This window comes from Falco biarmicus, chromosome 4 (genome assembly GCF_023638135.1).
Source record: "Falco biarmicus isolate bFalBia1 chromosome 4, bFalBia1.pri, whole genome shotgun sequence".
Classification (NCBI taxonomy): domain Eukaryota; kingdom Metazoa; phylum Chordata; class Aves; order Falconiformes; family Falconidae; genus Falco; species Falco biarmicus.
The window spans coordinates 56,368,575-56,395,784 of NC_079291.1; the positions used below are offsets into that span (position 1 = coordinate 56,368,575).

At 41.0% G+C, this 27,210-nt stretch overlaps 2 protein-coding genes across 4 annotated transcripts in view; one reads left to right on the top strand and one right to left on the bottom strand.

The window, feature by feature from the left end:
- Nucleotides 1-12,103, top strand: part of WDR48 (WD repeat domain 48) — a 28,695-nt gene extending 16,592 nt beyond the window's left edge. Inside the window, exons 12-19 of the mRNA XM_056335400.1 lie at nt 1,752-1,859; nt 2,247-2,343; nt 2,866-2,961; nt 5,888-5,993; nt 7,568-7,655; nt 8,192-8,268; nt 9,303-9,495; nt 10,115-12,103. Coding sequence (XP_056191375.1) covers nt 1,752-1,859; nt 2,247-2,343; nt 2,866-2,961; nt 5,888-5,993; nt 7,568-7,655; nt 8,192-8,268; nt 9,303-9,495; nt 10,115-10,210 — 861 coding nt within the window. The 3' untranslated portion in view covers nt 10,211-12,103. The remainder of the gene's footprint in view (nt 1-1,751; nt 1,860-2,246; nt 2,344-2,865; nt 2,962-5,887; nt 5,994-7,567; nt 7,656-8,191; nt 8,269-9,302; nt 9,496-10,114) is intronic.
- Nucleotides 12,104-16,029: 3,926 nt separating this feature from the next.
- On the bottom strand, nt 16,030-26,804 carry GORASP1 (golgi reassembly stacking protein 1). 3 transcript variants are annotated; one of them, XM_056335402.1, is made up of 9 exons: nt 26,633-26,804; nt 23,964-24,044; nt 22,674-22,877; nt 21,917-22,003; nt 21,426-21,556; nt 20,719-20,860; nt 20,058-20,202; nt 19,545-19,700; nt 16,030-17,872 (listed from the first exon to the last, which is right to left on the bottom strand). In XM_056335402.1, exons 1-9 carry the CDS (start codon nt 26,693-26,695, stop codon nt 17,589-17,591), a joined length of 1,293 nt encoding a protein of 430 aa, XP_056191377.1. In that variant the 5' UTR covers nt 26,696-26,804; the 3' UTR covers nt 16,030-17,588. The 3 variants fall into 3 exon arrangements, with proteins under 3 accessions (XP_056191377.1, XP_056191379.1, XP_056191378.1); XM_056335404.1 differs by lacking the exon at nt 26,633-26,804 and adding an exon at nt 25,989-26,357; XM_056335403.1 differs by lacking the exon at nt 26,633-26,804 and adding an exon at nt 24,135-24,410.
- Between the last annotated feature and the right edge of the window lie 406 nt (nt 26,805-27,210).

Genomic DNA, 27,210 nt, shown 5'->3' on the forward strand with positions numbered 1-27,210 from the left:
ACCTACGGTAGAAAGTAAATTATCTTTCTGTCCCATGACTTAATGCAAAGATTGCTTTTTGAAAAGGGAGGGGGTATTTTTGAGCTTTTCTATATCTTTGCCTGATGCGAGGCTGATGTATTCGTTCACCTGAAAGTCGGACCCTTGAATTCTGTCCTGAAAATAGTAATGTTTGTTTTGATTGGGTTTTGTTTCAAAGAGGGCTTGTAGAGGCCTCTGGTCATGTCTGCCCAATGCAGAACAGAGTAGCATAAGAAAGCTTAGCCCGCGAAAGGGAAACCTGTGCTTCAAGTCCTACTGCAAACCTACAGATCCCAAGCGAGCGTGCCGACTAGCAGTCTGTGGACTATTCTGGAATTTATCCTTGTTAGTTGGAAATATAGCAGGCAGCGAGGCAGGACTGGAAGGACAGTTAGCAGAAAGAAGCATAGCTCCTGCCTAGTGTTACTTACTCCTCTGAGGAGAGACTTGGCGTGGCATTTCTTTTTTTTGCTTTACCCAGTGATTTGTCAGAGGAGAAGGAAAAGGGTGTGGAGAGAAAGGACTGGAATCCCAGATCAGTGAGGTGGCCAGCAGTTTCTTCCTTTGCAAAATCCTGTTTGAAATTCTAAATCTTGTTTTCATCTTGAACAATGTGGTGCTCCATCCAAGATTAAGTAACGAAGTGCAGCACGCCCAGCTAACCTACTGAGTTGCTGACTGAAGGGAGGAAGAAGGGAATTAAGTTGGAGAATGTAGATTTGTACTAGAAATTATCTAGATTACTTTTGTGGAAAAGTGAATAGCTTTTCTTTCTTTCAGTTTATGGTTGGTATATACTTAAATCAGTATTAGATCTCAGGACCAAAGTCAAATGCTAATGATAATTTGTACCTTCATTCAATTATTTTTTTCTCTTTTAAGGCTTTCAGAAGCATCTGTTAGATACATTTAAATATGTATTTGCTTTAGAGATGAGGTTACTTGCCAGGTGGAAGTGTCATTGTATGTGTAGGATCACTGCACTCTAAAGCTGAGATTCTTTTTTGAATGCGCTGGAAGAAAATAGGGAAGTTTTCTTACCTGTAGCTACACCCTCCAGTCTTTGCTTCCTGTAACTTCCTAGATTTTGAGGAAATAAGTCTTGCAAGGTTATAATCCTTAGACTTTGCTTAAAGCATGTGTTTCAGGATGACTTTGTGAGTGGAATACAAGGATTTCGATGTTAACAGACTTGCTTAAGGAACTTTAAAAGTATAAATTAAAACAGATAAACTAAAACAGGAAAAAAAGAATCTGCACACAAATGCACTCACTGCTGTTCCCATTGCAGTAGTTGAGCTGAATTTGTTGCTAGATTGGCAACAAGTATTGGTGTTTGGTGTTTGATAGAGAGTTGTACTGAAATATTGATACTGATGGGGAGAAGAATGACAGAGGGTGATAGAAGACAGCTATCTACTCAGTGATAAGGAAAATGTTTTTTATTAATGGGAAGTAATACTTCCATACCATTCCAATGTCTTGATGCCACTACATCAGGTATAAATAATAAATAGCAAATAAAAATTATTTACCACATAAACTATTGTTTAATTTTTTTGAGAAAATGTTGAACCTTTAACTTGTGTGTCTCTGGACTACAGCACTCTTGGAGAAATCATAATTTGTAATCATTCCAAGTGTATATGAAAGTCAAGCAAATGATTGGAGGTGTTGATGTGACTCAATACTCAGAATTTAAAACCATGTGTATTTCATTTGGTGCACAGGCATGTAAAGTTGAAGACCTTGGGAAAGTAGATTTTGAAGAAGAAATTAAGAAGAGATTTAAGATGGTGTATGTGCCAAACTGGTTCTCAGTAGACTTGAAAACTGGGGTGAGATACAATTCCTAAGTCTGTTGTTCTTTCATACTTAATATATTTTCACATACTGTTTGTTCACAAAGGTTTTATTGTGTTACAAGTTTTGAATAAAAATCATCATTTATCTGATGGGCTAGATTTATTTTGAAGCAAACCAGCAAATTTTATCTCAGTTCTTAATAATTTGAAAAACTTTTTTTTTTCTCATGGTGTGGTCAGTTTAAATCCACCAACACTAATTATGGATTAATACAGTTTGGTAAACAAAAATATGCTATCATGCATTTAGAAATTCTTTGTTTTGTATTCCCAGTTAAGTATGAACAAAATAAATTTATAGACTTGCTTAATAAAAGACAACTATTGCATTCCTTTTCCTGGTGATCTTTTTTCCAACAGATGTTGACAATTACTTTGGATGAAAGTGACTGCTTTGCAGCCTGGGTTTCAGCAAAGGATGCTGGATTTAGCAGTCCAGATGGTTCTGATCCAAAATGTAAGTTTTAACTAATACTAGTGTTTTATTGAGATGAAAAAGCAGAATAAATTCTAGTATTTATGTTTCAAAGTATTCCAATGTCACATATGTCAGTAGCTGGTTGGATTTTAGGGCTTATTTTCTTGAAACTAAATTTTGCAGAGAATCCTCCATTGAGAATGCTTGCTTTTTTCTGAAATGTTTGTCATGTTCAGGTTTTCTATTTAACTTGCTTTTAAACCTTCAAGAAGCAAAAGGGAAAAAGTAATATTCCTCAACTTGGATCTGTTTCCTAATCTAGGGATGTTGTAGCATGTGAGTGGTCCAACAGCAGCAATTCTAAAAGTAGCTTATTTTGAAAGATTGTAATTTGTAGCTCTGAGATTGTAATAAGAAGATTTCTGTGCCCATAAATAATTTGTTTTGGAAACAGAACTGCTTAATCTTCTGGGAAAGTTTTCAGCTGTGGATCAAATGTGGAATATAATGATGCCAATGGATTTTGCATAACTGAAGTCCTACCCTGCTATGTCTTGACAGTGAACCTTGGAGGGCTTCTGCTACAAGCACTTCTGGAGTATTGGCCTAGAACACATATCAATCCAATGGATGAAGAAGAAAATGAAATAAATCATGGTTAGTGTTCTAATATTTTCCTTTTTTAGGATTTGTTCATACATTCTGTTTATCTTTAAAAGTTTATACCTTGACTTGCTGTCATATATCTATCTCTGTATGCTTTATAGACTAATGTTTTTTAATGCTTTGAAATTGGCTTTACACCAAAACTTGCTAAGTAGCATTCTTCTGAAAGTATCAGCAAAAATCTTAAGAACTCAAAAATAAATAATGTAGGTGAATAGGTGATTCTGAAGTTACAGAAATATGATGCCTTGATGAAAAACATTACTGGCAAAACTAAGGCTTGACGTGGAAAAGAAACAGCCTAGATAATGACAGCAAAGAGCAATAGTTCAGTTATTCACATTATCCAACATTCTCTTGACATGATTCCAATTTGATGCTAGATATTATGAACCATATAAAATAAAAGAAAGATATATTGTGAAAAATCTATCAAATGGATATTAGAATAATACATGGAGTAGGTCTATACAAAACCAGCTCAGAGTGGTGTTTTAAGGTAAATGCTAAGTCTAATCAGTCATAAGATAAAAAGCACAGCTATGTAAAGTTTAAGGTAGTGGCTGAATTTGGCAGAATTGACAGAAGAGACTGTATAACTTCTAAGTTTGAAATTAATTTGACCCAGATCAGAGTTGACTGAAAAGTCTTTGGTGATTAAGAGATTAGTTTCTACAGATAATGCCATTAAGAAAGCTGTAAGTTCAGCAGTATCTTGCCATTTTGTGACAAAGATTGTGCCAAGAGTTGGCTAGTTTCTTCTTTCAGAAATGATCTCCATGGAGGGTTACAGCACTTGGAAGGCTTTTCTGGATAAAGTTGCTGATTTTCATACTTCTGTGTATTGGCAGCCTGCAGCTTGAGAGCCAGACGTGTATAAGAAGTATAACTCACAGATTTTTGTATTGTTGGAACACTGATGCTGCACTACTGATCTCTGTGAATAGCTGTGGATTGGTGGAATGTTCAGGATGCTCACTACTACAGAGTCAGTCTTCATTTTCCTTTTCAAAAGTAACAATTAAGAAACTGACACTGAACTTAAGAAGATAAAGTGTAACTGTTGGACACTGAAGTTGGTGTAAATTTGATACACCTGGAGGCTGTGCTGCCATTCAGTGACACCTGGACAGGCTAGAGAGGAAACTACTGAAGTTCAACAAATGCAAGTGTAGGGTCCTGCACGTGGGGAGGAACAGCCCCACGCAGCAGCACAGGCTGCGGTTGACCTGCTGGGGGGCAGCTCTGTGGAGAAAAGGACCCGGGAGTTCTGGTGGACAGCAAATTGTCTGTGGGCCAACAGTGTGCCCTCATGGCCAAGAGGGCAATGGTGCCCTGGGGTACATTAGGAGGAGCGTGGCCGGCAGGTCAAGTGAGGTAATCCTCCCCCTGTGCCCTGGTGAAACCACATCTGGAGTGCTGTGTCCAGTGCTTCCCAGTTCAAGAGAGACAGGGAGCTACTGGAGAGGGTCTGGTGGAGGCTGCAAAGATGATGAAGGGACTGAAGCATCTCCCTGATGAGGAAAGGCTGAGAGAGCTGGGCCTGTTCAGTTTGGAGAAGAGAAGACTAAGAGGGGATCTTATCAATGTCTACAAGTATCTTAAGGGTGAGTGTCAGGAGGCTGGGGCCAGGCTCTTTTGAGTGGTGCTCAGCGACAGGAGAAGGGGCAACAGGCACAAACTAAAACACAGGAAGTTCTGTCTGAATATGAGGAAAAACTTCTTTGCTTTGAGGGTGATGGAGCCCTGGCACAGGCTGCCCAGAGAGGCTGTGGGGTCTCCTTCCCTGGAGACATTCAAAACCCACCTGGATGCGATCCTGTGCAACCTGCTCTAGGTGAACCTGCTTTAGCAGGGGGCTGGACTAGGTGATCTCCAGAGGTGCCTTCCAACCCCAACCATCCTGTGACTCTGTAAATAGACAAGAACATAAATATATATATATATATATGTGTATGTGCAGTATTGTTCCTCTCAATTGTTAACAGAAGTGTTGTGAAGAATTTTTTCAAACTAGGATTTCTCACTTGCTCTAGCTTAAATATCCTGTTCATCCCTCCTAATAGGGAATATTTTCTTTTTTTGTTTCTTTGCTTGATACAATTTTTGACCTTCCTTTCCCTACATCCATTGCTGGTCAGAAAGCTAAATAATTATGCATCTTGTGAGACTATGCCATTTAAATTTCTTACGATGCTTGAACTGAACATCGTGTTCAAATAGGTTAATTAGATGCTGCAGTGTAATCAAGATGATCTAGTGAAAGGAAGGCATCTATTGTGTTTCAAGATACCTGACTGATGAGAAGCTGTGCTGTTCAAGAGGTGCATAAATAATGCTGATTTTTCTTTAATCTTATCCTGTCCATCTGATGTGGAATCAGATTCTTGAGTGTTTGAAGACCATACTGCTATAACCGACTAAAAATAAATTGAATTTAGAATGCTACAACTTCAAGGAAATATGAGTCCAAGTTTTGCTAGTACACTGTTTTGACATCTGGCGAATCCAGGTAGAAAAGCAAAGCTAACATCCTTCAGAGTTCTCTGCTGTCAGCGTAGAGGGGAGAAACAGTCTTGTCTCAGCAGAATCTCTTTGTTTGATTTCTAATATTAGTATTGTTCAGTCTGACAAATTCTCAAGAGTTCTCTTAAGGAACTGGAGAAAACTAGTAACAGAGTTTTGGCTCACGAGCTCTGTTTCCTTTTCCTAAAAGGCTTTTGAAATAGGCCTTCCACAAACCTGTGTTGGTCTAGTTATTCTCTAGTGTTCCTTTTTTTTATATACTTCCTGTGTGTTGGAAATGGGCATTTTCTTGTTTTTTATTAAGCTTATTTTTATATTAGCTGGGGGGTCTATGTATACCCAATTTTAAGGCCTAGTCCAGTCTCACCGTTGTGTGTATTTTTTCCAACAGTGAATGGTGAGCAGGAGAACAGAGTCCAGAAAGGAAATGGATACTTTCAAGTGCCACCACATACACCAGTTATTTTTGGTGAGGCTGGAGGACGCACTTTGTTCAGGTATGAAAATTCAAGAGTGTAAAAATTCAGCGGCTAAATAATCACTTCCTTTGTTGCAAGCAGAAATGCTATCAGAACATAATACTTGCCTCCATTCTGTACTGTACATTGAAGACATGCCCGTGACAGGAAGATGGGCAGCCGTTAATAATTTTGCATTGTCCAACTGAGTATGTGAGTCTGAAAATCAGCAAGGTGTGGGGTTTTACAGCGGTAAGAGTTGTATATTGTTCCTGGTTGGATGTCACAGTTTTGAGACCTTTATGGGTGCCCTCCTCCTGCAAACTGATTAACTGAACTTTATTTTAGAATGGAATTGTGCTGCTTTAGATGCTTGTAGAACTTCTTTTACTGGCCTGTTGTGCTGGTCTTTGACCATTAATGACTCAGACAGGAGATCCTACTCACTAGAGAATTAATTTCCGCTTCCAAAATTGTAGTTGATGACCCATTACAAGATGCTAAGCCCTGGCAGGTAGGAGCACAAATTTTGTATTATAATATATATACATACTGATTATCCTTCTGGTTTTTTTCATCCTATGTTGAAAAGCCTAACTGTGATATATGATATGTCAGAGACAGTTTAATAGTGCTGTGAAACAAACGCCAAGCTTTCAAATACCATGAAGCATTTAATAGTAACTGACACAGTGGATTTTAAATTTGAGGAGTGGGAGATGTTTGATTTGTTGGTTTTGTGTCATTTTAACATTGTGTGTTTCAATTATTATTTAACAATTTATTTTAACACTTAACAGTTTCTATTATAATTTAACAATGTTTACTATTTTAACAATAAACAAAAATTTTTGTTGTTTAGTGTTAAAATAAATTTCAGTCCATGAATTGGTCAGTAAAACAGGGTAGCCTTTTGCAGCTTTGAGAACTGATTATTTTTTCTGCATTATCAATGTATTGTAGCTGGGGCTTAATATTTGCATCCATTCTGTACTTGTGGATCTTACATCTTATACAACTTGTTCTCAAGAGAACACTGAAAAGACAACATTGGCGGGAACAAGCTATGCTTATTGAACCTAAATGGTGGCTGTATGTCTCTGACAAAATACTTAATTGGAATTTATAAATTTTTATGTTGCTTCATTTCACCATTTTATGTGCATGTTTCTTAAAATTGGTTTTATTCTTTCCATTTAGTGAGGGCTTAGCAGACACTTTACATGCAAAGCTAATTTTTTTCTAAGCAGAAAAGAATTGCTTTATGCCAGGTGTCTTTCCCCTTCTCCTGACAGTTTTGTACTTCAAGACACAAAAATATGCAATCCCTGAGCAAAGTAGTTTTTTAAATTTCTCTGTGCTGTAGCCTGTGGTCTGTTGAGTTACTTCTCCCTGTTTCTGCTCCAGGGACCTGTTGTCTTCCTGCAGTTACTTTTGTTGGTCTTAACAGAAGGTAACGTGATCACTTCCCCAATGAGTGTGATGACGTGAAGGGCCAGCTAACCAAATTCAAGCTCCCTGCCCATTAAAAGCGCAGGTCCTTCCCTGAAAGCTTTTTAATGCACATTACAGTAATTGTTTTCATTCACAAACACTGTTTCTCTCTGTCTTAGGTTATTATGTCGGGATTCAGGTGGTGAAACTGAATCTATGCTTCTTAATGAAACTGTGCCACAATGGGTAATTGACATCACTGTGGATGTAAGTATTACCTGTATAGATTTTGGGGTTTGGTGGTTATTCTTTTTTAAATTTTTTTAACTGTACCGGATCTGAAATGACATTTTAAATTTTTGCTGTGTTTTTATTTTAAATAAGTTATCTCGATTCATTATTTTTTTATATGTCCAGTTAAGGGTTTTTTTGCTTACTTTCTTTTGACAGAAATTCTTAGAAAAATTATTCAAAGCACTGTGCATAATTGGTATCCTTTTCAAGTGTGGACTTCAGAACAGAGAATGCTCTTCATATTGCCGCAGTCTTTTGATTCTATCTAGTTTCCTTTGAAATAAATGATAATTTATATGCAAAAGCTAGATGATACATGCATTATCCAAATTGAAGCATCTCAGGAGTATGAGTAATTTAGAAGTTGGCTGTGGTGGTTATGTTGATTAAGAATCTCTCTTGGTTTTTGATAATTAGGAGCTGAATATACTTCACATACCAGCTGGTGGAAATAGGAACTGATAACAGTTCATCCTAAATTAACAGTTTTCAAATTTGTTTCCTTCTAGAAAAATATGCCCAAATTCAATAAGATCCCCTTCTACCTCCAACCTCATTCATCATCAGGGGCAAAAACTCTAAAAAAGTAAGTAATGCATATTTAACTCTCAGAACTGCAGAAAGAGAATTGCAAACTAAAAAAAAAAAAAAATGCCAGAAAATCATGTTGTGCTTGATGAATTTATAGAAGTTTCTAGTCAATTAAGCAGCATCACTCTGAAGCATTAAATTGTATCAGAATATTTGAAAGAACTGTAGGTTTCTCTTGGGTTGAATGGGCAGTTGCTTAAGATTATGCAAAGAAATGTCCAAGAACTAACTACTGAAATCAGACTTTGTCTTTTGTAGTATTTAGTCAGAAAATTGAGGAACTTAGAGATTGTTATGCTGTTCGGTTCTATATTGTGTTTCCTCTTGCTAACAATGATGAGTAATAGCTCTTTAAAAGGGAAAGGTACAAAACCTGACAGCAGGGAAAGCAGGATAGGCAGGCTATCACATTAGCTGTAACTGGGAGCTGTATAGGTTAGAAGTCAATGCAGGTCCTCAGGTTTGAAGTCAAATATCGTAGATGGTATGCCCACCATTTATGTGCAACAGTTTGTGGTATTTTCCACAAATGCCAAGTTTCTTAAATCTCACTGAAGTCTTCACATCGGAGACAATTTGTGAAAGAGGAACTTCACAGGCTGTTTGTGGCCTTTGTGGAAAAGCTGCTGCTGCTTATTACTTTAGAAATTCCCCTCTGTTAATGTGGTAGGTTGAGCAGCATATTCTGGCTGACCTCTATTACTATTCCATATCTTCTGTCCTTCTCTTACTAATCCCTTTTCTATTGAAAGATGGCTCCTGTATACAAAATTCACCTGAAGTTTGGTTTTAATTCTGTCTCTTGCATATCTTACCATTTTGTGAGTCCCTTTTGCCATGTGAGTCTTTGGATAAATAGCTGTTATGATCATGGTATTCTGGATGATCCTGATAATTTACTATTAGGCTTATAATATAAAGAGTTTATCTGTGTGCTTGCATATTTTGCTACAGATAAGTATTGTGAAGATGAGAAATAGAGTTTCTCAAGTTTTTTTCCTGCCAAACTTATACCTTACCTTTATATAGAGACCGACTGTCAGCAAGTGATATGCTTCAGGTGAGAAAAGTGATGGAACATGTGTATGAGAAAATCATAAACTTGGATAATGAGTCTCAGACAACTAGCTCTTCCAATAACGAAAAAACAGGAGAACAAGAAAAAGAGGAAGACATCGCTGTGCTAGCAGAGGAGAAGATTGAACTTCTGTGCCAGGACCAGGTAAGTTCCTTGAGCATTCTAGCCTGTGAGCAAAACCAGTGTTTAGCAATGAATCAGTTGTGAATTTCTGAATACTGAGCTTGCAATACACTCTAGGTTGTCTGTTACCTTTAAAACTAAGGAAATGTTTTGACATCATGATAGCTTACTGCTGACATAAGTTCAGACAGCTGCAGATAGATCAAAGAATTTATATAGTATGCCTGTTCCGTTTAGGCTGAATAGTGGCCTTTATAGGATTACTCACTCATACTCAACAAATGGACTTAATACAGTTCCATAGAGTTCCATTTCTAGCATTTTTGGAACGTTTTGAATTCTACATTTCTACTGAAGTTTAAAATTGGCCCAGAATTATGAATTGTCTAGTAATGGTAATAAGCGCGCAAAGATTAAATATTGAGGATGTGGTTTTAATATGAAGTTATTTGTTACATTGCTAAAATCTTTCAGTAATGCATTAGGTTTACTTGCTAGTTGAAAAATCTGAGGCTTTGCATGGTTTCTCTTTGACGCCAGATCACCCGTAGGATTGTTTTGCCCAACCAGAGTGTTTCATCCTTGAATTTTTGAGAGTCTGGCAGATTTGTGGAATAAAAGATAAATTTCTACTGTTTAGGTTTTGGATCCCAATATGGACCTTCGAACTGTAAAGCACTTCATTTGGAAGAGTGGTGGTGATCTGACACTTCATTATCGCCAGAAATCAACGTGAAGGCAGTGGTGTGGACCCAGATGGTTCCTTATTTACATGACCATACTGTACTGGTTCCAAGAGTAGTACTATAGAAGCCCACTGAACCCCTAAGGTAGATGAGACTTCTAATGACTCGGTATGGATGGGAAGTATACATTTAATTGAAGTGACTAATAGATCTGTAATATAGAGGAAAAAAAATCTATATGACTTAAACTAAAGTCTGTCCTAGTCTCAGCCATTGAGATGGGAAGTCGCTGAGTGGTTCGTGTTGTGTGAGGTGTACAGAGAAAGGATGATAGTCCAGTGCAGACTTTTGCTTCCTCCTTTTTGCTTTTGTTTTTCCAGAACATAATATCCTCGTCTGCTCATGCTTGATATGAAACCATTTTGGCCATATTAGTTGCTGTGTTCAGAACTGCTCACAAGGTATTTTTAGTACATTCCATTCATAAAGTTCCTACAGTGATTTCTCACCGGTTACTCAAACATGTCTACCACTTAAAGAAATTTGGAAAAGAAAAACAACAGAAAATACGTATTGTATACTTGAAAGAATTGGCCCATTTAATTGTAAATGTTTAGAGTTGTTTTAATACTGCAACTCCATGGTTGCTTTAAAGGACTGTTGACATGCAGAATAAGAACACTAGGTAAATATTGTAGCAAGGTCAGTCCAGTGATGCTGTGCATCATAGTAGGGTGAACATGCTTTGCAGCAATTTATTTTTTTTTTTAAATATATATAACTACTTCCTGCACTGTGTTCTGGGTGTTCTGAAGACACACTAGTCTAATTTTTGGTAACTGTGCTCCAAAACTATGTGACATTTTGTTAAAACTTCAGACCATTCTGAAAATAACTTCATATGTTTAATGTTAAACTTCAGCAACTTCTCAGCAGATTTCATATTCATGATATAAAAATACTTATTCTTCTTTTCCAAAATTTTATATGCAGTTGTTCTTTCGTTATAGATTTATGCAGATCTTCTTTTCACTGTTATTTCTAAAAATCTGTGACTGTCATAGACTCATAGTAGTCTTTTATAGAGTTTAACTTATTGGGGGGAGGGGGTAAAGGCATTTCAGCTTTTTGGTGAGAGAATGTGGGGCTGTCCCAGAAAACCATTTGTAGCCAGAACAAATTACAAATCCTCATAAAGAAATTGTGTAAAAATTACTCTTGTCTGAAGCAGAAGCACAAGTGCCTTCAAAGGGCAGTATATTATTTGAGTTTCTTCAGGAGACATATGCTCTTGCCCTTCCTGTATCTTGCTGTCAAGATTTAGGTTGAGGCCTAAAGAAAGTCCCAATAAATTCTATTACTGGGATTGTACTGGTCAAACAAAAAGTTAAATATTTTTCATCGTACTTTATTTGAAAAAATAGTCAAATCATTACCTTCTGCAATCTTAACCTAGGTAAACAAACTCATTGCTTAAACAAAAAATATGGTTCAGACCTAAGCTAGCATGTCTTTTTCCCTGTCTTTTGAGAGTCAGTTTCAGTTTTTAATCCCCATTTCTGTGTATGCTCAGTTTGACACCATTGTGCTATGACTGCACATTTTTAGTGATATTTGTGAATTAAATGGTTAAACAGAATTGTAACTTTTTTCTGATAAATTTTCCTGACTTGTATTTATTAATAGCAAGGATCTACGCTTGTCCCAATAGGCACTGTTTGGGTTTGGGTTTTTTTTATGGTTGTCTTCCTGTCCTGTTGTATACACTGAAATTGCTCCCAGTAATTTTGTTTGAAATCAGCCAAGATTGTAATTTTTCTTCTTTTTTTCTTTGTAACCATTGCGAAACACAGTTTCAGGAAAGATTGACAGAACAGTCTGCAATGCCAGAAGGGTAAATGATGTTTCATAGTTGTATAGAATAAAAGGCTTTAGTTAAAATATTTTCAAGTTGTTTTGTTATTGGATTGATTATGCGATTGTAGAACTCGGACCGTTGCTATTTAATGTTTTATTATTAGGGACTTCAAAATCCTTTGAAGCCTCAGGTAATGGAATGGCTAAAGAAATGGCAGTGCCTTACCCTTCAAGATGATCTTGTAATATGGTTGGGTATAAGAATTTAGCAGACATGCAAGCTTTGAGGTCCTGTTGAGGTGGAGAACCTGCTCGAGCAATGCTGTTTGCATGGGCAGTGCATGCTTTTGTGCTAGGAAAGTTATTTTGTGCTAATACCTGTGTAGTGCATAAGGAAAGACAGCCATGCTACAAGTAATTCGTGGCAGTTGTCACTGAGTTTTCTGAATGTGGGAAGGTTTTAGCCCTGTGAGAGGCAGGTGGGAAACCAAGACTGGGTTTCCTGATGCTGAAAATGCCAGTACAGAATGCTCAAAGCATTTGCTGCGGGGACTGTCAGCTGGGCTGCTTTTGGAGGGGACACTAATTCAGTGGCCAAATGTGTTCCCAGAGGCTCCCAGCATCCATCCTAGATGGAGTGTCAAGTTATTTTGCTACTCCCTTTTAATTTCTGTCACCGTTTCTGGAATTGTGCTGTCTTCAAGAGTCCTGAAGGCAAGAGCAGGAGAGGCCCCTGCGTGGCGTTAAGGAGTTAATATGAGAATCACGAGAATCACAGCTCACTGGAACAACAGAGGGAGTTCTAGTTTGCCAGAATCACAGGAAAGGCTGCTGATTTGTAGAAGTGAGGGTTTTTTAATTTCCAAGTTGGTAATGGACAGTTGTAACTCTAGTTTTTCTGGGAGACAGGTTACACTGCTAAATACATTTGTCTATGACAGGCAACACTTTCTTCACTTCAGGTGGGGTAGTGTTGAGGACAGGAGAGCTGGGCTCAGCTGTTGCAGCTGAAGTGCAAGTATCATTTCAGGAGGAGAACAACTACCTGAAGGATTTAGCATTAACTTTTAGAAAGACTAAAAAAATACTCAAAATAAGCCCTAGGCAGGAGATAATGTAGTTCCACCTGATTGCCAAGTGGTGGGAAAATAAGAGACTTGGGATTTATTAGTTCGATTGTCTGTATTCCATGGGAGAGGGGCAGCCGGGGACTGGTGGTGTGCTGCTCCGGGCGGTCTTGGTCAGAGCAGCTCTCCCGTGGTTTAGATCATGCAAGCTGCAGTGTTGATCTGAGAGTTGCTGACTCAGGGGAGAGAGGAAAGTTTGCCGAGGTGAGTTACGGTGGAGGTGCCTGGGAAGGGGAGAGAATGTGTTTGTCAAAGGTGAAGGCACAGAGTGACTGTTAACGCATGAATCCAGTTACAGCATTCCAAATTTAGACCTGTACATCACAGCAAGGTACTACTTCCTCATTCACAGAGGTCCCACTTGATTCAAATTTTATCCCCAGAAAATTTCTGAACTTGATGTTTAGCATCAATCGTTAAGCACATGCTCTTACGCTTGTAGGCGTGCTGATGGCTCCCCAGCAGAGCCAGGTGGAGTTACCGCCCACCTAGATAACAGAACTGTTAAAAGCACACGCACATGTAAAGATCAAGAAAGCGATTGACTAAAATAAGTTTCCTGTGCTATGTGGTGGCGGTTTTTTCCATAAGCAGCCGAACAAATATCATGCAGACCAGAGGTACCGATTAGAGACTGGGTGGGACAGGCCCAATCTCTCTCTGAGGATGTGGGGACGTTGTTTCAGCCATCTTTTTCATGGGACTGAGAATGCTCAATTACTTTTTGCAGCTTAGAAATGTAACTTAAACCAAACAATCGCCTTGAAATTGCTGCTACAGGAGAACCAATGCGAATTAGTGTTTGCTTAAGGCAAAAGCAAAGAGGGAGGCTGTGTGGACATTTGTGGCAATGCCCAGGAAATTGAAGAGATTAACACAGTCAAAGGAAATGCAGTGAGTAACTTGTAGCTGCCTTCACTCAACAGCCAGAGGCAGCCACGCCTAGTTCTTTCATAATGCTTGGAAGTGAAACTATGCCCAGGTACAGGGGAAGAGGGAGAATAGTAAGGGTGCTGTGAGGAATGCTGAATTCGAAGCTTCTCCCTGGGAGGCTGCCTCTGCTGCTGCCCATTTCTGTCAATTTCACGGTGCAGCAGCAAGCAGACAGAAATGGGTAACTCAAGCCTGTCGGTGCACGAGTGCTGTGATCTCTGCTCAGTGCTGCAGCCTGTCTTCCTCCATTTCTCAGGTACAGCCAAGTTCAATCAGGTGTGGCAACTTGGATGAGCAGCTTCTGAACATAGCCTAGAGTAGCACAGCAGAAGTCAGTCAGTTGTCAAGCCTGCTGTGAATGTTTAAGAGGGAAAATAAAGTCATCACTGCCTGAATTTGGTATTTCAACAGCTCTTTCCAGCAGTTGTTCATCTTAAAAGACACTAAGTGCATTCAGTCACACATTCAAGTTCAGCTAGAATTAGTTCAGCATCCATATTGCTGTTAATAATAAGATTTGCATGTTTATCTCTAGGATGCTTAGTTCCTTATGATGCTGGGGAGTTATGATCACTGCTAGTACTGGGTTATGCTGCCCAAAGTTGCCATGAATGAAGTAATTTACTTCAGAATGGAAGAATGCTTGGTCCAGCCTGCTGAAGTTAGCCTTGATGAAGTTGCTCCGGCCTTTTTTGAGCAGAGCTGTGGGTGTCTGTGGTTGGAGGTCCCAGTGCTGCTGAGCACCCATCCCCTGTCCAGCCACCAGCTGCCCTGACTCATTCAGGTGAGCAGAGGCACTTGGCTCAGCGGGGATGAGCTCTGCATAATCCTTGCTGTAACACTTGAGCTCCTGGTAGCCTCTTTGGATTTAACGTCTGCTAGACTCATGTCCTCAGGCTTAACTATTAATACTAGAGAGCACCTCGGGTCTGGAAGCTTATCCTATTGTGTCTGGCCGTATCAAACCATCCTACACAACCATAGCATCAAGCTCTGAAGTTAGTACCAAGCCTGCTAAAGCCCCATCTTCCTTTGTTTTGCCATCCTTGTGATACTGCTGAGACAGTGTTATGTGTCTGCAAAGGAATTAGCGCTGTGGGGTTTACGGATGCCCTCCCAGCGCAGGGTGGCAGCCAGCCCTCCTGCTTACCTGGAAACAGCAGCTTTCTGGGACAGCACCTGACTGATGGTGGTTTGTTTGGAGTTCTTTTGTTTCCCATCCCAAAAGCAGGCCGTTCAAGCCCTTTCACTCAAAGATAGCTCTGTCTTCCACAGCCATTCTACTTGTTTCAGACCAACATAAAATACTACCTGTACTATTTCAGATCTGGCCTTAGGAGGGGCATTGCTTTCAGTAGTACCTGGGCAATCCTTTCCTGAATTTGTCTCAAATTAAGGTGGCAGCAGCAGCAGCGAGATCATCACAAATGCTCCAGCTTGGCCTACAGTGCACAGGCTGTCGGAGGGGAAACGCTTCTGCTCTTAACACTTGCAGCAACAGCAGGAGGGCAAGGCAGGTGGCCTGTGCCCCTAGGAGAACTGGATCCTCTCTGAATCCAGCCATGCAGAAGCTTCTGCCACTTTTTTAGAATTTCTTGGTTTCCAAATAAAACCTAATTTCCAAATAAAACCTTCTGCACTCACAAGAATACTGCCTACTTCTCTTTGTTTCAGTGGGGAGGGCCTCAGGCATCTTCAAAAGTAGTTCCAAGTTGTCAAAAGGAGTCTGATGAGGAAGTTAAACTCTTCATTTAGCATTGAAATTATAAAGTTAATAGGTGAGTACAGTGTACTACTGCTAGAGGTTTAACTCAGTTTGGTCTGCTAAATGGGTGCTAGACCAGCGTGCACTTGAATGTTACAAAAAAAGAATCAAGTCCTTATAAATACATGGAAGGCTACCCAGCTTCCCCTCCAAGAGCCAATTAACAAACAATTAAACAGACTGCCAGCAGTGTTAAGCCATTTATTACTGTGCCATTTGAAATTCAGTATGAGTTTTGACATTCCCTGCTTTTAAATTTCTAAGGGGTGCTTAGGGTACAGCATCACTTAAAATGAGCTACCACCAGCTTTAAAACAGCTTTGACAAAGGTGTAAGATTAGAAACAGTCCTAAATAAACAGCAACAGAAAACCAAATAGAGCCCAGAGGTGTCTTCAGTCATCACACTCTGAGTGTCACCCTGGCTTCCCACCCTGCACTGCTACCAGATTGTGGCATGACAGTCACCTCACTCCTCAGGGGACAGGACAGAGAAAAGGGAATTGCACAGTATTTCTAAGTAAGTATACTCCAGTTTATAGCTTAAACGCACACCTAACCTTGTACCCCATTCTCTTAATTTCTGAAGGATTTTCACCCTGCTAACTGTACCAGCTGCAGTGAAATTTATGCCCAATCAACAGCTTTAAAATTCCATAATAAATCACTGCCCTGAGGGGTATAAAACCTCCTAATTTCTTTCACTGTTCATTTCATGTTTGCTATTACATTCAGAAGCTATTTGAAGGTAAGTGCAAACAAAACAAAATCTACAAAAAACAATAGATGTTGCTGCACTAACATATTATATCTCCATACCCTAAACTTTGAATGATTTGTATAAAATAGAAATGAGTAAATAGAAAAGCACAACTAAAGAAAAACTGTTTCTCCATCACTACAGAAACCCAAGACATACTCAGCTCTGCTGAAAGTGTTAATCACCCTGAAAACACAGGGCCTGACTTAAATCATCTTTGGCTTCAGTTTGTTTCAAATATCCAGCATAATTTCCTACTGTCGCCACACACCCCCCCCCCCCCCCCCCCCCTTTTTTTAACTGCAAGACCACCATGTGATCCATGGAGGAGCAGAAGCAAACAGGCAAGACCCACCAACATGATTTTGTACTACCTACGTGCTGCAGCTCCAAACCATATGGTACTTCCCTTCCCGCAGAAGTAGTTGTAGGCAAGGTATATGAATAACAGTTACAGAGACAGGGCTCTAAAACAAGAAAAATAACAGTTTGCAGAGTAGTAAGTAGGAATAAAGATATCTTGGGGTAGGAAATGCTTTGAAAGTCAGGATAACTGTTTAATTGAGATGTACCATTGGTTAACCTTTCTAGAAAGAATATTTTTTTTAATGCCATTTTCAGTATCTTTTTTTTTAATGCCATCAGTCATACTGAGAAAGTAATCATCATTGCTGTTCCAGCAGAGTGCCTTCATAAAAACATTCAGGAACATTTGTAGGCAAACATGACATTTTGCCAGTCTCCAGCTTGTTTCTGCATTAATTTCTCCATTAATTTGATTTTGCACAGCATTCAAAGGTTGAACACAGATCAATCCATTAAACAGTCACTGGAAAAGACAGTATGATATGTATTTCATATGATTTCTTTTATAATATTGTCTACACTAACAAAATAGAATTACAGTAATTCTTTCAAGATCAGAAAAATAGTCCAAGCTGTAGTATCACAGCATACGGCAGTCTGTAAACTAAAGCAGCATTCGTTTCACTCACAAGCTTCTGCAGCTGCTGCTTCTTTCTGTTCACACGCTGCTTCATCATCTGGTTTCACCAGCGTAGTGGTTAATGAGCTCTCAGTACTGTTTAAGAGCAACTTTGTTTCTTTGTTATCAGGATCAGTTCCTAGTGTTGTTTTTGAAGAAATTTCATTAGGAAGAGCAAAAGAAGGTAAAGATGGAACTGAAGGCAGTGGGTCGTCTATCTCGGGCTGCTTGACTGAGCCTTCAGAATACATGGTTACATCTTCAGGGTCCAAAGCTGTGGCATTTTCTGGGAAATGGAAATAGTTTGTTAAAATTCAAAACCTGTCAGGCTAACAGACAGTGATGTGGTTACCACACGTCTAGAAAAACCGGCCTGAATGAGATACATCACACAGCCACGTAACCACATTCACAACTGTCAAATACACAGGCTGTGTTTACTCAGTTCTCCCCAAATCCAGAAAATCTGATGGTGCAAACAGGTTTTTAAGAAACCACGAACCATTTGGTCTGCTGTATTCTTATGCTACAGATACTTGGTGTTACAACTCTTAGTCACCCAACCTTTTAAAAAGGGAAGGCATCCATAATGTGAAGATTTTTTTTTTTTTTTAAATAGAGAAGGGTATTGGGTTTGCATGGCAAGGTTTTGGTAGCGGGGAGGCTTCTGTGAGAAGCTGCTAGAAGCTTCCCCAATGTCTGATAAGAGCTGATGCCAGCTGGCTCCAAGATGGACCCACTGCTGGCCAAGGCTGAGCCTGTCAGTGATGGTGGCAGCGCCTCTGGGATAATGCATCTAGGAGTGGGGCAAAAGGCGGGGGAGCAACTGCAGCAGAGAGAGAAGTGAGCATGTGTGAGAGCAGCAGCCCTGCAGCCCCCGGGTCAGTGCAGGAGGAGGCAGGGGGGGCTCCAGGTGATGGAGCAGAGGTTCCCCGACAGCCTGTGGTGAAGCCCATGGTGAGGCAGGCTGTTCCCTCAGCCCATGGAGGTCCACGGTGGAGCAGATCCCACCTGCAGACCCACCCACGCCAGGGCAGGGGGTGCCCGAGGGAGGCCGTGACCCGCAGGCAGTGGTGCTGGGGCAGCTGCGGGCAGGGCCTGTGGCCCCACGGGGAGAGGGGCCCCCTGGGGCAGGCTGGCCCTGAGGGACGGCACCCGTGGGGGGACCCCCCCTGGGGCAGGGCAGGGGGGGGGAGCCCTGTCCCTGCGGAGGAAGGGGCGGCAGAGACAAGGTGTGATGGACTGACCGCAGCCTCCACGCCCTGGCCCCCTGCACTGCTGAGGCAGGGAGGAGGTAGAAGAATTGGGAGTGAAGTTGAGCCTGGAGGAAGGCAGGGTGGGGGGAAGGTGTTTTTAAGATTTGGGTTTATTTCTCATTATCCTACTCCAATTAGATTAGTAACAAATTAAACTAATTTCCCCAAGTTGAGTCTGTTTTGCCTGTAACGGTAATTGGTGAGTGATCTCCCTGTCTGTATCTCAACCTACAAGCCTTTCATTACATTTTCTCTCCCCTGTCCAGCTGAGAAGGGGAGTAATGGAGTGGCTTTGGTGGGCTCCTGCCATCCAGCCAGGGTCAACCCACCATAAAAAGTCACTACTAAGATGACTACAATTTTATTTTTACTTTACAACTATGAAGACAAGCCTATGGTATAAAAATTCATTCATACTGATTTTAGAAATACCTACATTTAAGGTCAGTTTCATTTGGACCATCAACATTTCCATGTACAGAAAAAGGCACATATTATGTAATGTTATAAAAAAGCCTATTAGGAGAAGTGGCAGAAATCAAGAGTAGAAGTGCACAAAAACTATTTTAGCAAATCCCCTTTCTGATTTCTTTTTTATATAATTGGCTTATTTCCAAAAAGCATGATACTGTTGACAGGCATGAGTTGGTGTCATTCCAGAAATGAGGTCAGAGGCCTAAAGGAAATCTTGAATACACTTACCAAAATAAGCAGAAGCATCATTTTTCAACACTAACTTTTCAGTGCCTACTACAGCATCTGCTGCCAGCATGTTGAAGGAGGCAGATGAAGACATGTTGGACACTTTTTCCAAGTTAGTGAGTTCAGGAAATGAAGTACCAGACATATCTAGAAATCCTGAAAGAGAAAGCAAATACTACAGTATTTTGTAGGTGTAACACACAATTCTACATTCAAAAAGACATACTATATCCAGACTGAAGTCAGTGAAGTCCCCTCCCCATTAAATGCAAATAAATTTAACCTAAATGTTAGCTGACATCAGTGGAAAGACTTCTGCAGAATGTTAACCTCAGTCAAGCTCACAGTACCCAGATTCTACAGCTCTGAAATCCAGTGAAGTCAAAAACTTCAAGGAAAACAACCACCAGTGATCACAGTTCTGCATTTAAGTCTCAAACTTGTTTAAGACCTTGTTAGTTTACTTGGGTGTCCTCCAAAGAATTGCTGAAAAAAGCACCTAAGAAAACATACCTGGATCCATAACGCGCTGGAGAGGGGGAGGAGGAGAAAGCGAGCTTTCTTGTGAATAACCACTCATTTCCTGATCTGTGGAATGATCCAAGTTCATAACTATTTCAGAGCTGTCACTCTGAGAAGCAGGTGCCAATAATGGGGTCTGGAACAACACAGTAAGAAGGGAAAGCATCTTTTTATACTGAAAGCTTCACCTGGAGACAACCTTCCTATGAAAGCATTCTGCCTCAGCCTCCAAGTTCTTCTATTCAGAGAGAACCTGTGATGCTGAAACTGAAAGTCAGGTCACCAATCAGGACACATTCCCATGCAGCCTTTTAAAGTCCATATGTTCTTAGAAGAACAGTCCATACTTAATTCTTGTAGGTATATTTCATTTCCTAGTGAGCAGGGTATTCTTCTAATGTGATTCTCATTGAGTAATACAGCTGTAGTAAGCAAGTCTTCAAACCAGGAAGAAAATATCAGGCAAAAATTCACATCAGCTAATACTGGTGATCTGTCATGTGCTCAGCATCATCAGCCCTCACTTTCCCTTCACCTAACTCCATGTCATTCAAGCAAAATTGTATAGTGTACCCAGATACACCGTATTACGAATATTCCAACAAGCAGAAAATTTTGAAATGCCAGAGATACGAACTTATTTCTTGCATACCTCTGTGTAACCATTAGTAGATGGTCCAGGAGTTCCAGCTTCTGGTAAGGGTGAAGGTGATTTGCTTTCTGGCTTTTTCTTTGACATTACAGACTGTGTCGGAATTCTGTGCAAATACCCATATCCAATACCACATCCTAAACTGTACAAGAAAAGTAAAACAAGACATGAAAAAAAAAGTGTTCTTAAATTGGTTTTGTTTTAGAGTCAAAATTTAAAACACTTACTAGCTTTGTTGAGTCCTCAACGTATAGCAAGAAATACCTACCTGCAAGAATCATCTCACTTACTCATAGCACTCAAGGAGCACACTGCACTTGGCATTTAGATACAAGTTTACATATTTTGGAAAGATATAATTGACGGAAAGTTATCTGACCTGATGTGGATTTTGCTCTTGCTGTAATAACTGAATGTTTGACTACAAGAACGTAGCTAGTTAAACTGCTACCAGAGAAGTCAACAGAGGTTTTGCCACCGGTTTCAACTCAAACAGAATTAGACACAGAACATGCTGAATTCCTAGTTCTAAGCTAGGGTTTTTTTTATGGAAAGATGAGCAGTTTTGTGTAACGAGTGTAAGGAAACAAGGCTTAACTTGAAAACAACAAGCTGTAATTAATAGTAATAATAATAATCTTAACAGGAGCTCATTTACAGTGAGTATGTAACCTGTGACCAGCCAGTGACTGTCCGGGAATCAGTACCTTCCTTCTCCACCCCAAGCTCCATTGGGAGTCACAACTACCTCTCGAATGGAATCTGCTTCAGTGTTATAAACCATCAGCTTCAGCGGCTTCCCCTCATGGGATTCAATCAGTGAAAAGAAATCCTCTGACTAAGAAAAAAAGAAAGTAATTAAACTCCAGTATGCAAGACAAGGAACTGGAAGCAAGTTAGCATTTTATGTAGTTATTTACTTCAACGTGAGATATTAAAAACCCAGAGACAGACTAAAACTCACTACTGTAGTTTGATCTTTAGGTGCAACTTTTTTTTTTTTATTATCACACACACAAAAAAAATGTTTATCTGAACCATAAGGCATCTGTCAAACATCAGCCTCCCAAAATCCCCAAATACTATCCCCATTAATTTGATGTACATGCAACTGGATTCATAAAAAAAATCACCCCAAACCCTACAACATATATTTGGCAGGCACAAAGACAATTACCTGAAGGAACATGTGCCCTACCTCTTGAAGAATCTGATCAGACCCAACAATGTAGTCGGCGTACGGCTGGAGACCAGCTAGAGCTGCAGGAGATGCAGGTTCAACATCCTGGAAAGAATGATATGTGTCACCTGCATTTGCAGCAGGATAAAATACTCCAAGGTGAAAAAGGAAAGCTAACTCCAAAAATAGGGAAAAAAAGAACATTTATGGGACAAAATGTAAGTCCTTGAACAGTCTACATCTACGTTTGACATCTTGTAAAACATGCTGAATAAGACAGCCCAAGATACTACCAATTTAACATGAGATACTCTGAAGATGTTGAGAAGTTGCATTTAAACGCCAGAAACATGACAGTCTTTACTATTCAGTTCTACTCTTTCAGCTGTCCTTTGCAATTTAAAATATTTTTTTTGTACTTTTTCTATCATTAATATTAATTTAATGAAGTTTGGCCAACACAGGACACCACTCAGGCCAGAATCTTTTTGCTTTTTACCATTGATTCTTCAACATCAGACAAAAAAACCTTCTCCCCATCACACGCTGTTTGGTTCAGGTGGGATGGAGTTACTTTTCTTCACAGTGAGAGGCAACGCTGTAACAGTCACCCACTGCTTGTCCCTATTCAAATAGCTCAGACAAATCTTCAAGACTGTTCCCTTCTTCTGTGCAATTTCAGCATTGTACTTCTACATACAAGCTACTCCTAAACATTACACTTTTAAATAAGGTTGTATGAACACAAACAAGGCACCAGAGAATTCCATCTTACCAAAACATGCCACACGTGTTCATTAGCTCCCTGGAAACTGCAGAACCTCACACTGGCTCCAAGAAGACCTTGTCCTCCCCACATGTTGCTGGGGATCACCTCTACCTCTCTTATTTTCATTGTTTTGATGTTATACACCTCCAGCTTCACTGCTTTTTCAACATTGGCCTTCAGCAGATCTTTCAACATATTGTTTTCTTTATTCTGTAGAGCACAGAAAGAAATACATGATTAACGTGATTTCTAGTCGCACATGTAAGGTAGATGTCAACACCTGTGGCAGAATTTGAATACAAAGAACCAAAACAGTCAAAGTTTAGGCTCTGTGTTCCACCAACTGTCCCAGCAGTCCAATTTTGTTTTATTAGAAAGAAGTCAGTACCATCAGCTCATGTTCCCTTACCTAAATACTTACTTTTAATCTGTTTCATCACTTACATTCCTGTTCTTCACAACCACTATTAAATAATATCAGCAATATTAGATCTCAGCTACACAGTCTAACAATAAGCAGCAATATTTTACTTCCTGTCTCTGATCCCAGTCCTTATTCAGTAACTATTCATTCAAAGTCATTGCAGATTGACTACGAAAGGACAGACTATTTGGAAGCAGCTTAGAACTATCCTTGTTTCTGTCACGTTAAAAGATTAAGTGATTTCCCACCAAAATCGACCATTATAACCATAACTTCCAGAAAGACACCTCCACTAAGAAAAGCACGGCAAACAATGAGTTCAGCTTGTATGTAGCTAGAGTGAAGCATAAAGCCAAGCCTGTGAGCCTTTTAAACAAAACAAACAAAAAACAACAACAAAAGAAACCCAAAACCCAAACCAAACCAAAATTCAACCCTTCTCTCATAAGTCAACCTACAGGAACTCTGTTCCCAGCAGTACATCAGACAGGCTATTATTCTGTTCATCGTTTTATCAAATGTTGAAACAAGTTTGTTTAAACAAATGTTAAGCTCTTACCATCGACTCATCAGTTCAATATTCACCTTGTGGCAGATAACATGCATGAATGAGTAATATTATAAACATTGTGTTAATGTGTTAAGAAAGTTAAGGTGACTAAAGGCATAAATAAGACACTTTCCTCAAATATCAATCCAGCCAGAGAGGAGACTTTGAATACCACCAAATTTTACTTTACCTTTTAAAGCCATATACAATGATCAATGTGAAAAGCTTTCCTTCCTGTGACAGCTTTGGCTTTTATCATTACAATACCCATATTTCATGCAGGAGAAAACAAAGCAAAACAATAAAATAATTTGAAGCTTACAAGCCTAGTGTGTCCTATGGCAATGATGAAATCAAAAAAAGGTTCCAGTCCTCCTCGTTGAGCTGGGGAGTTTTCTTGAACCTGCAAAACATACACTTTATTTTTTAAAAACATCGATCTCTAGTTACATTAAGTGACAGCATTAATCTTTACACTTGAGTCAATATTTACTTTTGAGTTAGCTGAACCAGAGATGAGATACCAAATGACAGACCTCAGGAAGCAGTCCACAGTTGTGAACTTCTTTTTCTAAAACTGAAAAACAGGTGTCCAAATTAAGCTGTAAAAAACAGGTTTTGAACCTATATAAGACAAGTACTGTGATTTAGAATGCACAGCATGTAATTATTAAATACTGAAAACTTTGGAGAAGGGCTTAGTTTTGAAAGTGCTGCTTCAGGTTTTTCTTCCGTGCTACTAACAGCCTGAACACACTGAGAGTCCCGAGTTACATAACAGCCTTTTTTTTTGTTGCTGGTTTTTTTGGTTTTTTTTTTAACATAAACACAATTTACAGTTAGGATGCCACAATTCACAGCACAGTAGAATAGGAACACTTAAAAGAGTACTCTACAAATGCATTGCTAACAAGTACTGGTCAAGAAGATTGCCATCACTCTTACAAAAGATTCGTAAGAAAAAAAAAAAAAGAGTTCCAACATCCAACATTTCATTGTAATCAAGTTATTGTAAAACACATGTAATAAAGAAATACAGAGAATACCTATGAAAATACATTCACACTAGGATAAAACCCATCAAGAGTCACACAGAACTTGATATATACAGAGTATATCCACTTCAAAGTATACTAACAAAGGAACATGATATTAAGGCAATCACAGCAAAAATGCTAACAGTTGGCACTGTTTTTAACTTCACTTCTCATAACTCAGCAGCACAGACCTTAACCTGCAATATATTTCACTCCTGAAAGCCACCCTACAATTTAAGTGCTAAGTTACAACCCACGCACCATCTAAACTAAAAAGTTCATTGCTATCAAAGTTAAAACTGCTATATCTTACATTTGATCTTCTGTTACCAAACTGGGTTTTTTATTTTTTAAAGAGATGAAGTCATATCAGTATAGGCTTTTTTTTTTTTTTTGGCAATAACTGTCCATGCAAGTTATAAAATATACTTAAATAATAGCATAGTTACTTCATCAAAAACTTTAAAGAAAAAAAAAGTAATCATGCTTCATTATTTAGCAGTCAAGACTGACACTGCAACCACAATTAGAGCAAGTATTAACTTTCACCACAACCCTAAACAGCATCAAACACGAACAGCCAGCTTATACCGAACCAAGGGTTAAAAAGGTTAAAAAAAGCCTACTCTACATCCGAGTTCTAAATAATGTGCAAGAAGCCTTATGATGAAACTATCACATAACACAATATCAAGGATGAAAATGTATACAAAAAGCAGTACATGGAACTTATGACAAAGCTCATGCCACTGTTGTTCAGCTATGTAAAAGCCATACAGATTCCCTCAGAAAGCTGCAAGCAAAAATTCCTGCAGTATTTGGTTTTCAAATGACATGTTAAAAGCCGCATGAATTCCTGGGGGGTGGGGGTGGTACCAAAATCCAAAAAAACCCACCCAAAACTTTGTCTCCTGCATACTGTAGGTCATGAAAATCATCCTCCACCCTGGCAGTGTCCAAGGCCAGGCTGCATGGACTTGGGGCAACCTGGCCTAGTGGCAGGGGGCTGGAGCTAGATGACCTTTAAGGTCCCTTCCAACCCCAACCCTGCTATGATTCTATGAAAACCGAGCAGTATTCTGCACTTAACATAAGAGGAGGAGGCACTCTGTGACCAGCAGTCATTTCTGATGGAGTCAGAGCTCAGTTAGGGAGACTCACAAAAGCCGATCATGTAACACTACCCCCTAAACACATCTTGTAATCCTGAGAAATAAACTGTGGATGAGGGGGAAAGCAGCATGTGGCAACAACGCTTCCACTCTTACTTCAGGGTAGAAGACCACCAACTAAATGAACCGGTAACTTACGCAACAGGAGTTACCAGCGCTCTTTCAGCTCCAACACAGAAGTTTAAACGCCAAGATAGGCGTTTAAAGCAACATGCGTGCAATTTGCCAGAGAGAGGGGTTATACAAGTTTGCACCTACATACAGTCCCTGTGAGACGCAGCCGCCTAGGAAACCACCCGGGCCGGGCCCGGAATTATCCCCCAGCCAAGATGCCGTAAAGATCCGAGGAAAAATCAGCCAAGTCGTCAGCCAAGGGAATGCGGATGGGGCAGGGAGGCAGAGCTACGCTACTCTTCAACTATGCCGGACTCCTCCGAAGCAGCACGGAGGGCTCCCCCCGGCAGCCAGGCCACGGCAGGCCGAGGCCCGGGCCCGGGGAAGCCGCCGGGGCGGTGTGAGGCAGCACCGGGCGGGCACCCACCGCCCCCGGGCGTCGCGCGGCCGCTCCTCCCCTGCCGCCGTGGCAGTTCCCCGGAGGGAGCCAACAGGTGGGGGCGGGCAGCCCGCGGCCGCCAGGCCTGCCGCCCTCCCCGGTGCCGGACTCGGAGCTCGGCCCGCCTGAGCCCCCACGGGCAGGACGGGGGAAGCGGGACCCCACCACAGCCCCGCCGCCCCTCAGGGCCCTCCCTCCTGCCCGCTCCCCCCCGCGGGCCCGGCCTCACCCCGTGTACGTGGAAGCCCGCGGCGCCGCCGTCGGGGACCTCGGAGCTGGAGCCCAGCCCCATGGCCCCGCTGCGGGACCGCGCCGGCCGCTCAGGCGGCGGCACCGAGCGTCGCCCCCACGCCGCTCCCGCACGGAGGGCGCCGCTAGGCCCGAGCAAGCGAGCACCGAGCGCAGCGCCCGCGCACGGCGGGGGGAGGCGGGAGCTCGGCTCCGCTCTGCTGCCTGCCGGGGCGCGCCACGCGGCGACGCCCTTAGCGACGGGGGAGGGGGCGGGGCAAGCGAGGCGTTGCGGCGGGGGGGCCGGCGCTCGGGGGCCGCGCTGAGGAGGGCCCGGGCCCGGCTGGAGGCGGGAGCCAGCGAGTCACAGCCCCGAGCCGAGCTGCGGCTCCCCCCGCCCGGGCTCCTCGCAGGGAGGCAGAGGCACCGCTGCCGGGGCGGGCGGGCCCTCGCTGTACCCCCGGCCTGCCCCCCGGCTGGAGCCGAGAGCCGGGGCAGCTCTCCACTGTTCGGGTCTCGAACCTTTTGGGTTTTTTTTCTTCTACAGAAACAGATTCACTTACAAATTCTTTTTTTTTT